At 32.8% G+C, this 12731-nt stretch overlaps 1 protein-coding gene across 2 annotated transcripts in view; it reads right to left on the bottom strand.

Moving 5' to 3' along the window:
- Positions 1 to 5901: 5901 nt before the first annotated feature.
- Positions 5902 to 12731, bottom strand: part of RGS17 (regulator of G protein signaling 17) — a 103512-nt gene continuing 96682 nt past the window's right edge. For both annotated transcript variants that reach the window (XM_046669891.1, XM_046669892.1), the window contains one exon: positions 5902 to 7536. In XM_046669891.1, coding sequence (XP_046525847.1) covers positions 7348 to 7536 — 189 coding nt within the window. In that variant the 3' untranslated portion in view covers positions 5902 to 7347. The remainder of the gene's footprint in view (positions 7537 to 12731) is intronic.

Genomic DNA, 12731 nt, shown 5'->3' with positions numbered 1-12731 from the left:
CAACTGTTGAGACAACTCAAGTACTGAAAAAGCTTGTAATTTATTCGTGAAAAAAAAAATTTAATGGTAAAATATGGGAGCCCTTGACAAGGTTGTCATCCTTAAGTCATGTAATCAAAACTACTGAGGTTAAGTATAAAATGCTTAGAAAATGAGTTTGCATTGTTTCTATTCATTCCTTAGTTCTACATACAAATACAAAGTGAAGTGGAAGAATGAGATGACTCCAAATAATATAAAGCAACAATAGGTTTTGCTCCTTAAAAGCTCCAATTGGTTACCTCAATTCTTCATTTCAGTTTGAATGTGCATTCAAGCCACACTACATTATAAAATTGTTCTGCTTTCAGATGGTGGTAAAAATGGTAAAACCCATTTTACTTTAATTCTGATCCGAGTCTAGAACAGGACTGATCAGGTTATTTAAATCTGTTAGGAACAGTTACTTCCCAAGTCTAAAGCGAACTTTGAATTTTTTTTAACCATAGAAATGGTGGAGTCATTTGAACTCAACATGATAAATCTCTCAGCTGAATTCTCAAAACAAGTCATTTCAAGAATATACTTTATTATTTATAAAAGATGCAAAAATGTTATAAGCAGTAACCTTATAGAACAATGTAAAGAATTTAGCTGGAAATTATTTTTCCTCAGATGTATAAGCAATTTAAATAAATGTACCTTTTACTCCTATAGTGTTACACCAATGAAGAAACAGTAACTTGTCTAAGGATACATTGGTGAATTCTTTATTAATTCAAAACATTTTTAGAAAGTCAGTGTAATGTATGTGCATTTTACAATGATATCCATAGGTTTCCACAATATAGTCAAATGAAAACAGCTTTAGTTTGATTTACTTTGAAAACTCAAAGGACTTCTGACTTTTCTTACATAATTGTCATGCTCAAATTCTAGCATTTTCAAGAAGTCTATTGTACATAGGTAAAATGATAAATAGATTCAAGGAAGGGGGAATAAAAACCCAAAACAACTTAAATTGGAGGAAAAATAATCTGTATTATCCAATTTATAAATACCTACAGTTATTCTGGCATTTCAAAATAACCAAGCATGGTGTCTTCTAAATAGTGTTCATGCATTCAAAACTTCTTTATGGTCCACTAATAAATATTGGTGGAGTCCAAAATATGGATATAGATTGTTAAGTACAATGAACATGGTAGTAAAAATTACACACATTCACTATAATAAATTTTACAGAATGAAACACATTGAAATTATTTTTAATATTTAGCAAACATATTAAAATCATATACAAGAAACATTGTATTTATGACAAATAGGTTAAAGGAAGGGGGAAAAATCAAGTCTTCTACCTTATTTCAATACTCAGTGTTCATTGTTCAGTGGAGAGCAATATGAAAAAGCACTCAGCAAAATGATTATCAGTTTAAATTACCTTTTATGACGGTTGGTCAGCTAAAATCTTTACTACCCAAGAGATGTAGATTAAGGTAATTATACAGGTAGTTCAAAGGAAAAAATTCACCTTCACCTCCATTAAGTGAATATTCAAGCTAACACTGTTTTGAGTTTTATTTTTCCATTTCACTTTCTAGTTCATTGTATTTTCTTCATAGTATTTGTTAGCAGTCATTTAATGGAACGTGACAGCCGTACTGAGGAATCTGTTCAGAATATTTTTAGCTCAGTGTAAATGTCCAGTAAATTTACCTCCAAGGTAACCTTTTAAAAAATGAATTACTTTACAGTAGAGAAACCAAACAAACTACCTCAGCCTGGTAATCAAGGTCAACCTCAATAGTGATAGGTCATGGGGATGGTATGTACCTTAGCTATCAGGTGATATGAACGGCACTTTACTTCTGTGGTCTTCCTGCCAAAAACTGATAACACCTGTCTAATCATGGGAAAAACATTAGAAAAATTCAAATTGAGAGACATTTTAAAAAATACTGGACCAGTACTGCTCAGTACTGTCAAGGTCATCAAAAGTAAGAAAAGTTTGAGAAACTGTCACAGCTAAGAGGAGCCTGAGGAGAGAGGACGACTAAATGTGATGCGATATCTTGAATGGGATCCTGGAACAGAACAAGGACAGGTAACAGCTGAGGGGATCTGAATAAGGTGCAGACTCAATAACGCATCAGTACTCTTCATTAACTGTGACAAACGCCTCGCGGGTGTGGGGCATAGGGAACCTCTCTGTACTATCTTTGCAATTTTTCTGTAAATCTAAAACTATTCTAAAATTAAAAGTTTAATGAAAAATTTTGTGAATACACAATCACCTTTAATTTTAATAGTAAAGTTATTTTAAAAATTATACCACCCTAACATTAAAAAGAGTGCTTTTTATTCCATGCCAATATCAATGTTTTCTAGTGGTCAATCTCTTATAACTTAGTTTTAGCTCTACCTCCCACATAGTCATGAGCCACATAATGACATTTCAGTCAACAATGGACCGCATATATGATGGTGCTTCCTAGGTGTGTAGTATGCTATACCATCTCGGTTTGTGTAAGTACACTCTGTGATGTTCATACATGGACAAAATTGCCTAATGATACATTTCTCAGAAGGTATCCCTGTCATTAAGCAATGCATGACTGTGTTTATTTGGAAAATTGCTGATATTTATATTCTTCCTGTCTTTAGGAATGATGTTTTATTTCCTTCGGAAATAAAATTTTCAAATGATCTCTTATTTAAACTTTGATTTAAATCTACAATATTATACATACACGATCTACCTGTATCTATCTATGTGTGTGTGTATATGTCCTTGAAAGAAACATATTTCTTGATTGTAGATTCAGTGTGATGTTGGTGAACTGAAAACAATGATTTTTAATCATATTATTGAACAAAGCAATAACATATTATGTAGTCCTACATCCTAAAATGTTTGGTTGTATTTTTTTGGATGAATAATTAAATAAGATTTTTAAAGTATGGTTTAAAAAATAGGGGAAAAGTGCATTAAAATGGCATTTAATACATACATTCTTGAAAAATGGGAATTATTGAGCTGGAGAACTTTGATAAAATAATGTTATATGTAACACTTTTCTCTTTCCATGTTTATATTTAATTCCCATGGCCATCCTGTAAATTAAGTATTATATTCCTCATCTGAAGATGATGAAACAGGCTCAGAGAGGATAAATGTTTTGTCCAAAGTCACACCAGACAGAAATGTAACTTGAAATCAAATTAGTAATAAAAGCATAGTATTGGGAAAAAATACTTATCAATCTCTGTGCTGTTGTGTGTTACAAGGATACTGTTAAGAGTGTTTCAGGGAAGATCTAAGAAAGTTTTTGGTATCAGTCTTATAAATATTTGCAGTTGTAGCACATGAGGAATAATTAAAATTTTTACAGATTGAACACTGGTTTCTCAGGAGAACAAACATTTTATATTGGTCAGAAATTTAAAAAGAACTGAAAAGAGCACACAAATATAAGTGTTAGCAAAATATACTTTGAAAATTAGGGTCATAAACTGTCAGTAGAAATACACATGCGAGAAAATTTTTTGAAATATCTTTACCATGTTTCAAAATAATATGTCAATGTATCTAGCACAAAGTTTTCAAAATTCATGTTTGATAGGGGTCTATCTATAGGCCTTTTGATCTAAGAAATTTTAGGTGGCTTTCAAAAGAGTTCTTATTTTCTTATTTTCTGATTGTATTTTAAATTTCTTCCTTGTATATTTCTTCCTCAAAGCATCTGACATATTGTATTTTTTGCAAATGTAATTTGTAACAATTACAATATGACATTCTTTCAATATAAGTTAAAAGTGTATAGAAAAAATAGATAAATTCAAAATTAAGAATCAGGTATTATTTTAAATCAGCTTAATGGGGTGAAAATGTATTTTTGCCCCTAACAAATAAACATTATTTACCTATTTCTATAGTCCTTTTGCAAACTGAACTATCAGGTAAATATATGATACACATTTCATTCTGTAAGAACCTAGGCAGCATTAAAGGAAACTAATAAACACCCCATGCACCATGACCAAATATCAGAACTGGTCATCCTATGTACATATTTTAAAATTTAAAAAAAAAGGGACCACATTATGGTCTTGATTTTTGCTGTTCATAATGTTGATATCAAAATTATGTTTTGCTATTGTTGTTCATATGCCACTGCACCTACTGTGCATAGAGCTGCCCGCAACACTGTCAGGACATTTACCCTTGGGTAACATAGTAACAATTATCCAGAGTAAAGAAGAAGTGTCATCCATCCATTATTAGTGTGATCTATGTACAAGATCGATCGCTGAAGAAATCTGGCTCTCCAATTTCTTTATATATATTTTTATATAATCTAGATCCTCTACTTTTCTTTTCATTATAGACATATCTGAAGTTAGGCACAACAGAAAGAGCATTTGCCTCTTTCTGTGTGCATTAGTTTCTAAGGATATACAAAGATATCTTGGCACTCTAAACCACAAAGTGTACCTTTTAAAGTGCTAATTTTTCCCCAGGGAGGAATTTACTCACTAGGAGAAATCAAATTCTACCAAAAAAAATATTGTGCTCTTGGAATCGTAGCATAGACACCAGTTGAGGGCTTTTTCGTTTGTTTATTATAGCTCTGTAATTAAAACAGAAGGACTTATACCATACTTTAAAAATTGCTAGAGTTGCAAATATACAGACATAACTCTTAGAAACTTTAAACATTTTGTTAAATGAGAGACCCTCCCCTCCCCCCAAAATTGTAATTTAGCACAGAAATGCTCACACAGTATTTTTACCAACATCTGATTGTAAATCTGCTCTAGAATCATTCTCAACACAACTTCCTAATCAGGTTTCAAAAGGATATACTAACTTCAAAATCTGTACTCTACAAATGCCCAGATTAGAGATTAGGACTCTTTATAAGGGCCCTTATCTTTTACATTTGGTAAATATTAAAGGTATTGTCAAACAGACAATTTATCTAATAGTCCAAAGTATCTTATAAAGATAACTTATGACTAGCAGGTCACCATCATGTATAGTAACAACAAGAATATAAAGTCTACATTTAAAAAGATCGATGCATGCAGTGTATCATAGTATATTACATATTTTCTAGTCAAGTGCACCAATTTATTGTGCCTCAAACACAGCAACAAGTATGATATTAGAACATATATGTCTATACATCATAGTAGCATAATAAACTCAATTCTAATCAAGAAAAATTAAATAATTCAGGAACAATAGAATTTCACAAAAGAAATGATTCTTTTATCTTTTTCTTCACTCTAGGAAAAAATACGACTTTTTTGTAAACATCTTCATAGCTATCTTTTTTCAACATATTACTGAAAACTATTGTTCAAATAGTAAATATCTAATTGACAACGATAAAGTAAGTCTTAACACACTAACACTTTCAGACAAAAACAGGCATTTGTTAAAAGAAATGATTATAAATATTCTCTATTTTGCATTTTAACTACATTTTCATAAATAATGTATTTAAAAGTGCTGAATACGGTAGGATAGTCAGCGACGCCAGTGTAAACAGAACATTTTGTTTTCTACTCTGCAAACTGTTTTTTAAAATCCCATTTTGTCAAACACTGAAACAGTTAAAATATTTGCATAGGGAATAGATAATAGCCCTTTTAATCATGTCTCCTGAATTCTATATAAATTAGAAAACCAAATTCACTTAAAAAAACAATTCTTGAAATGTTTTAAGTTTATGGAAAAAGAAACAATGCCAACTTTTCAAGTAAAATAAAATTTAAAAAGAAAACCCCCCAATTTTTTAAAATGTTTAATAAATTAAAAAAATGAGAGGTAGTTAAAAAATGACAAAGAAAACCTACAATTTTAATATCATCCTTAATATAAGGCCAGTATTCTCAGTGGATATAAATATTTTTAAAACTTTCATTTTAGATTACTCAATATTATATTTATTAAGTTTAAGATTAAAAAAATAGCCTCCAGGGGATATTAATATTCAAATGTAACACCTTGATATAAATATGACACTGACTTTTGTGTGTGTGTGTGTGTGTGTGCATGTGCGCACAATAGGATACTGTTTTCTTGAATGTCAAAAATACATGCCGATGTCTGGCAAGCATTTTGTCTTAAAGATTTAGTGGTACTTATAAAAAATAATATGGCAGCTAGAAGATTTGAGCACTGTACTGCCTTTCAATTATGGATGAGAATTAATTGTTTGGTTTCAACATTTTTAAAATAAAATCATTCTTAAGATACTATGTGAAAACAGTTAAGGTCTGAAGTAGAGAATTATCTTCTTCATAACCCTTATAAAACTTTTCTTGGTTAAAAACTTAGCTTTTCATTGGATTTCACATACAAGGAAAATATGCCGCAGGACAGATGCTGTTCATCAAAATGTTTTATGATGCTACATGTAGGCATTCCTTTATTAAATCCTTTCTTTATATTCCAAAACTAAGTTATCAAACTTATTATTTTTTTCTCGCTAAAGTACATACTTTACACAACCATTTTAGAACTGGAGAGCCAGTCTTTAATAAATTAATTACAGTATTGGACATGTGATATATACATAGATTCATTTTCTTCTATTACAATTAAAAACAATATCACTCTTTGATTTGTCATTGAGATAGAATATCTTCAAATTGTTTTGTGCTTTTTTTTCTCTTTTCTTCTTCTTATTTTTTTACATAGCAAACTTTTCTGTAATGAAAATGCCACAGTTTTGGCAGTGAACAACCAGAGGAATCCCCATTAGGATTTTCCAACAAACAGAGATAAATAGCTCTTTTTTCAGGTACAGAAATATTGGCTTCGAAATTAGTGTACTAAACACAGTATATAGCATGTTGAATACCATTGTGACAATGTAAAAATTGGCTTTTTCTGTCTTAGATTATATTTAAAAATGCAAACCACAGCCAATTTTTTGGCAATTATTTCTATAAGACCATATTGCACAAAAGTCATTAAATACAGATATAAGTTATGCCATTGGATTAAATATTACAACAATTATGTGGCGAATGAAGCACTTTTACTTTGCACATGCAGTCTCTGGAGAGACACTAGGAGACCATTCACAGGACTACAGATACAGTTCGCTTGCAAGTAGAATGAGTGTTGAATCAAACGATTTGGCAATTCATTGTTTTACGTGGTATTTTCTCCAAACTTAACCATGGATAACCTTGATAAAAATGGAGACAAAGACCATATGGTTGTATTTTCACAGTAGCCTGAGGAATGCTAAACTGTAGTTCTCCAGGAACTCAGTTTGCGGTGTTATTTAACTACTTTCATTTCCCATCCCACCCCTCCAAAATGATTTTTCGTTTTAATGAAAATTAAGATTCAGAAGTAGAGCTGGCAGTACTTTCAACAAATGACTTATAAATTTGAGAGTTCAAAAACCTTGGGAAAGAATCTCTGTGCATTAAGGTATATATCTGAAGTTGGGCATCTTCATACATGTGAGGATTAGGATCCAACAGATTTCTATTGATCACCTCTCTAACTCGAGAATCGAGACTGACCTAAAAAGAAATAAGAGCATATACATTAAATAATATTTTTTCAAAAGATCTCAATTAAGTAACTATAGGTTTGTGACATTTCAGAGTAACCTCAAAAAGTAAATCCAACTACCTAAAGTCTTGAGGTTATCTTTTCAAAGACTACATAACCTTGCATATTTTTCTCCTTCAAAGTTGAATTAAACAAACAAACAAAAACAACTAGTCTTTTAAACCAGAAATTTAGTTCACAGATATGTGGGGTTACTTGGATTTATCTTTTCTATGCATTCACTCAGGAGTTTTTGACAATTTCCATTCATTGTTGAGACATCAGAGAATTCCCTAGCCAGAATACAAATTTACCTCCTCCTATTATGTGACTGCTGAGGTGATTCTCTTGATGGAACAAGGTAAAAATCTAGCACAGAGGAGTTGTCTGGCAAAAATTAACATGTGTATCAAATGTTGATTCCTGATAGTTTCACATCCCGACAAGTCCTACTGTAGGAAACCGGGATTGTGGAAGGGCCTCTAGAGCAGAAGCACAGTGGGCTTTCTTGATGTCTGACGTCTACCTGGCAAGACATAGGAAAATATACGGTCCTTCTATAGGAATACATCCCAGGATCTTGGTACTAAAGATTGAGCAGAACAACTGCTTGAAGTGGGGCTTTGAAAGGAGAAATGTAAGTAGGGATTCGGAATATCCATTAAAGTAATCAATACAATGTTATCTGAGAAGTGTAAAGAAATTAAATTCTGCCAGTGATTCAGTTATTTTTTTCCTCACTAAATGTTAATCCTGTTGGAACTGGTAGGACATGTTGGAAGGGGAAGTGAATAAATAATATCAATAAATATCAATAAAGGCATGCTTGGGGGACGGAACTAAGCTCTGCCCTGAAATGACATGTTAGCAAAACCCTCTAAGAGGCAAAGCGTTACTGAATCCTGATTGGTTTCCTCAGTCCTCACTGTTGAACAAGGACTAGGGCATTGTGATCCATGATTTTCTGTTTCATGATGTACTCAAGTCTACACAAACCTTTCATATTTATATCTAAATGTTTCTGTCATAAGAAATTTTGCAAAATCCTTTCTGGTTCTGGCTTCTTTTCCCACTCACTGTTTGGACCAGGCCTGGAGTCTGAAACGGTCTCAATGACTGAAGCCACTCACATTCCATCTGGTGTCCCCAGATTCCTGAGCCTGATGGACCACGTGGAATTGGGTTGATTGATATGCCTCAGTAATGGTTGCTATGGGAGGATTTGTCAGGAAATGGTGATTGAGACTAACTCTCTGTGGTTTAGCTAGACCAACTTACATATACATATATATAAAGATGTTCTGGAAATTGATCACTTAGGTTTTATTCTCAGCGTTATTGCTACATGAGGTCATCAGCAAGTACAAAGTAATAAAAAGTACAGAATTTTTTTCTAAGCTTTTTATTTAAAAATACTGTTTGTGTTTCTTCTCAACAGGAAAATGTTGAGACTGGAGTTTAAACTGATTGATCTTATTTATTCTGAAATGTGGTGCTGTGGTAAGATGAAGTCTTACCAAACATTCCACTGTTTTTGTAAATAGTGCTCTTACTTTCAAACTTGAGAACTTTTTGTTTCAATGGAGAAGGAAATGCTAGATTAGTGATAAGGAACGTCAATTATTTCTTATATAATAGCATAATTAAATATAACAGTAGCTGGAATCATATTAGTTATCTCAAGACAGAGAAATAAATAACTTGACATTAAATGTCTTGAGTGCTCATTGCATAACTTAAATTTTTTTTTTTTGCAAATTAAAAACAGTAGTGAAATATCTACTAGTAAAGAAAGTAGTACCGTTCAACATTTAGTAATCTGTAACAAAATGAATTTGCTATTTCCATTTAAAAAATAAAATATTTACCTTAGTATCTGGTTGTTTGTTTGAAAAGGCTGTCGGTCAGTCAAAAGGAGTGTAGAGAGATCAAAGAACAAGGATAAACCCCATGGATATAACAATCTATTGTTTCATCTTGTGGCATCTTTGTGCTTCAGATTGTGGAACATCTATAATACAAGTTAGTGGGGGTGGATCCCAGCATGGGCCTGAGCAAGAGTCACCCTGGGATTCAGGCACAACTGGATGGCTCATAAGGCCATCTGATCTGGGGTCCAATGCATGAGGGACTGAGGAGTTTCCTGTAAAGAACTCATCCTAAGGGAAGAGAAAGTTGAGTAGCACAAGACAAGAGCTATCCTTGGGCAATGTACTCACATCTAGGTGGGGGAAAGGGAGGGAGGCAGTGCAGCAATAAGAGTTGAAAAAAAAATACTGAGAGACAGGGGACAAGACAGGACTAATAGATTTGGTGGCCTTTAACTGGCAGTTTTAGGAGCGCTGGAAACATTGTCAGTGTTGAGAGGTCGAGACTGAAGCTTTAAAAAGGCATATGTGACTTTGTGATAGGCCTCAGTGAACGTGGAAGCATTCATTCCCACAGGGAGTAGGAGACAGGGAAGAAGAAAAGCAAAATGGCTTGCAAACATAAAAATATTCCCTGGCAACTCCATGAACTAGTTGGGAGGAAGATGTAATGGGAGCTAAAGGTTCAAGAAGAGCGTGGAGGTAAAGTGGGGAGCATGGAGACAGAAATCTTGCTAGTGTGGCTTGGGAAAACCTGGGTTAAACTGAGTTATATACCATGCTTAATCTTACTAGATTTCCTATCCAGTGGAGGAGAACATTAAGATAGGTGAACACTGCCGAAAAGGAACACACTAAATTTGGACCCTGCCTTTCTGTTCTAGCCGTCAAGAGGCAATGGAAATTTTAACTCTGTGGACATTTCTGGCAGAAGGATACTGCAAACGATAGATTTCTGCTGAAAGTCTTTTTCCCTCATCTACCCCCTCCCTTAAGTGAATTCCTTGAACAAGCTTTTACATATCATGATTAAGTTTTTTTCTCCCATTTTATTTTTAATTTTACTGAAGTTGCTTTAATTAGGATTCTTTTCTAAGTAAAATTCTGATTAATTTTTTCTTTTTCCTTTATAAGTCCATATTAAATTTTACCAATTATACCTTCTGCCACTGGAGAGGTTCTTTTTAATTTTAACTAAATTGGTTTTCTCATGTTAAATTTTATAGATCTAAAGAATATCTGATTCTCTTATCAGTTTTAATAAATTTTTACCATGTGCACTTTTAGTTGTATTATTTCGTGTTGATTATTTCTATTGAAAATAATTATAAGTTGCAAATAAGACTGATTGTTGGAATATATTTCTTAGAGCAAAGATCATTGGTAGGATAGAGTGGAATAATCACATTCTTGGTAGGGGCTAAGTGATGGGGAAGCTTACCTTGCTTGTCTGAGAGAGAATTCAGGCATGTGGCTAAGATTGCTATTTCTCATTTTGTCTCAACATCTAAAGTTCGGTTCATAGAAATCTATAGCAGTGTCATGAAGAAAATACTAGGCAATGAAACAACTAATCAGCATATTGTAGTGGAAAGAGTACCACATTTGGAATCAAAAGACGTTGGGCTTGTATTCTCTCTCTATCAGATCTAATTCTAATGACCTTGAACAGTCAGTTTAACTCTTTGAGAATCAGTTTTGTTTGCTGTAAAATGGTGCCATTTGTCCTAGGGGCTAAAGGATTGCCGTGAGATTCATATTGTAATAATAATGTAAGAAAATTTTGCCAACAACAAAGTTTAAGCCCAATGTAAAGTAATCATAGTAATAATAATAATTGATCATACATATGATGACACCTTTTTGATTAAAACCAGTGTCTTTAGATTTTGTATCAACTTGAACTTTACCTTCTCAGAGTGACCTTACCTAACTACCTCTACTCTAAGCTACATCATTTGACCTCCACTCCCATTGTAATGTGTATCACAATTGTTAGTTATTTGTTTTTGACATGATTTGTCTGTCTTCCTAAAATGTAAGCTCTGTAAGGGATAGGCCAATGTTTTTCTTGTTCACCATCATATCCCCAACATCTAGCCATGTACCTAGGAAATACTCAATAAATATTTTTTGAATGATAATAGGCATGCACAAAGAAGTGAATCTAGGAAAACAGTTGAATGAACTCTATTTAGAAAAACTAATTTAACATTGAAAGTGCTAAATTGATGTAATTTTGCTTGAAGAGGCAAATACATGCACGCACAGAACCCACATATCTATCACATATGCATTATTTTTAGATAATTCTGGTGCTTAAATAGATTTATTGCTTTTTCTCCCAGATAGCAACTGGAAATTCAGAATGAAACCAGAAGAAGCAAACAATTCCCACTACTGTGAAAATCACCATGCGGCAGAGCCCAAAAGTCATAGATTTAGTGGGTTTTAGAGTTTTTTCCATGCCGTCATTCTACAAAGCGAGGAAGCTGAGGCCATAAAGCACTGAAGCGAGTCACTTAGTATCATACAGATGGTAAAGCGGGGCTGAATTACAGCTCTGGTCAAGGACAATGCCATCAGTAAGGAGATATGTAGGTACCTGAACACACATAGTTTTCTTTAACTCAGATAGAAGTCTTACATTGTTGTAGGATTTATAATTATTTCTTCGTTCAATAGTTCAATGCTGTTTATAGTTGATAATAGCTTTTAAAGAGACATTTTATTAAAGTTACTTATTTTGCTGGGTTTGTCTTTTCAATATTTAATAAATATAAGCTGCCACCAGCATCTGCTATGTGCAGCAAGGCTACCATTCATCTTAGATTCCTTATTATTACCTCCATTTGTTTCCTCTTTGAGGACATCACAAAAAAAAAATTTACTTTTTCGAAAGAAACGCTGTGTTTTTATTTGTTTTTAGATTTTTTCAAATTTAAAATTTGGCCCTTTCCCCTCTTGAAACGTGTGTATGCTATCCAAACAAATGGAAGCTATATTGCCTTCTGATTGCAAACACCTATTTTACAACACAATGCTCAAATTATCAAAAATGCATAAAACATGCTCTTGAAACAAACAATGCAACGTAATTTTCAGCACACTGGCTTCATGAAGGAGATAAGTTATGTACATAAGAATAACTTTAAGAATGTAGACTTTCTCTACCTTTAACAAAGAGGAACATGATACCTCAATCAAATTAAGGTAAAATGAAAGAAAAATGAGGTCCTGGTCAAGAATAAAAGCTGAACAATTTTTTGCTATTTAGTCATTACCATTTTATCAAT

The sequence above is a fragment of the Equus quagga genome, chromosome 8, assembly GCF_021613505.1.
Source record: "Equus quagga isolate Etosha38 chromosome 8, UCLA_HA_Equagga_1.0, whole genome shotgun sequence".
NCBI lineage: Eukaryota > Metazoa > Chordata > Mammalia > Perissodactyla > Equidae > Equus > Equus quagga.
This window is presented reverse-complemented; position numbering and strand designations above follow the sequence as displayed.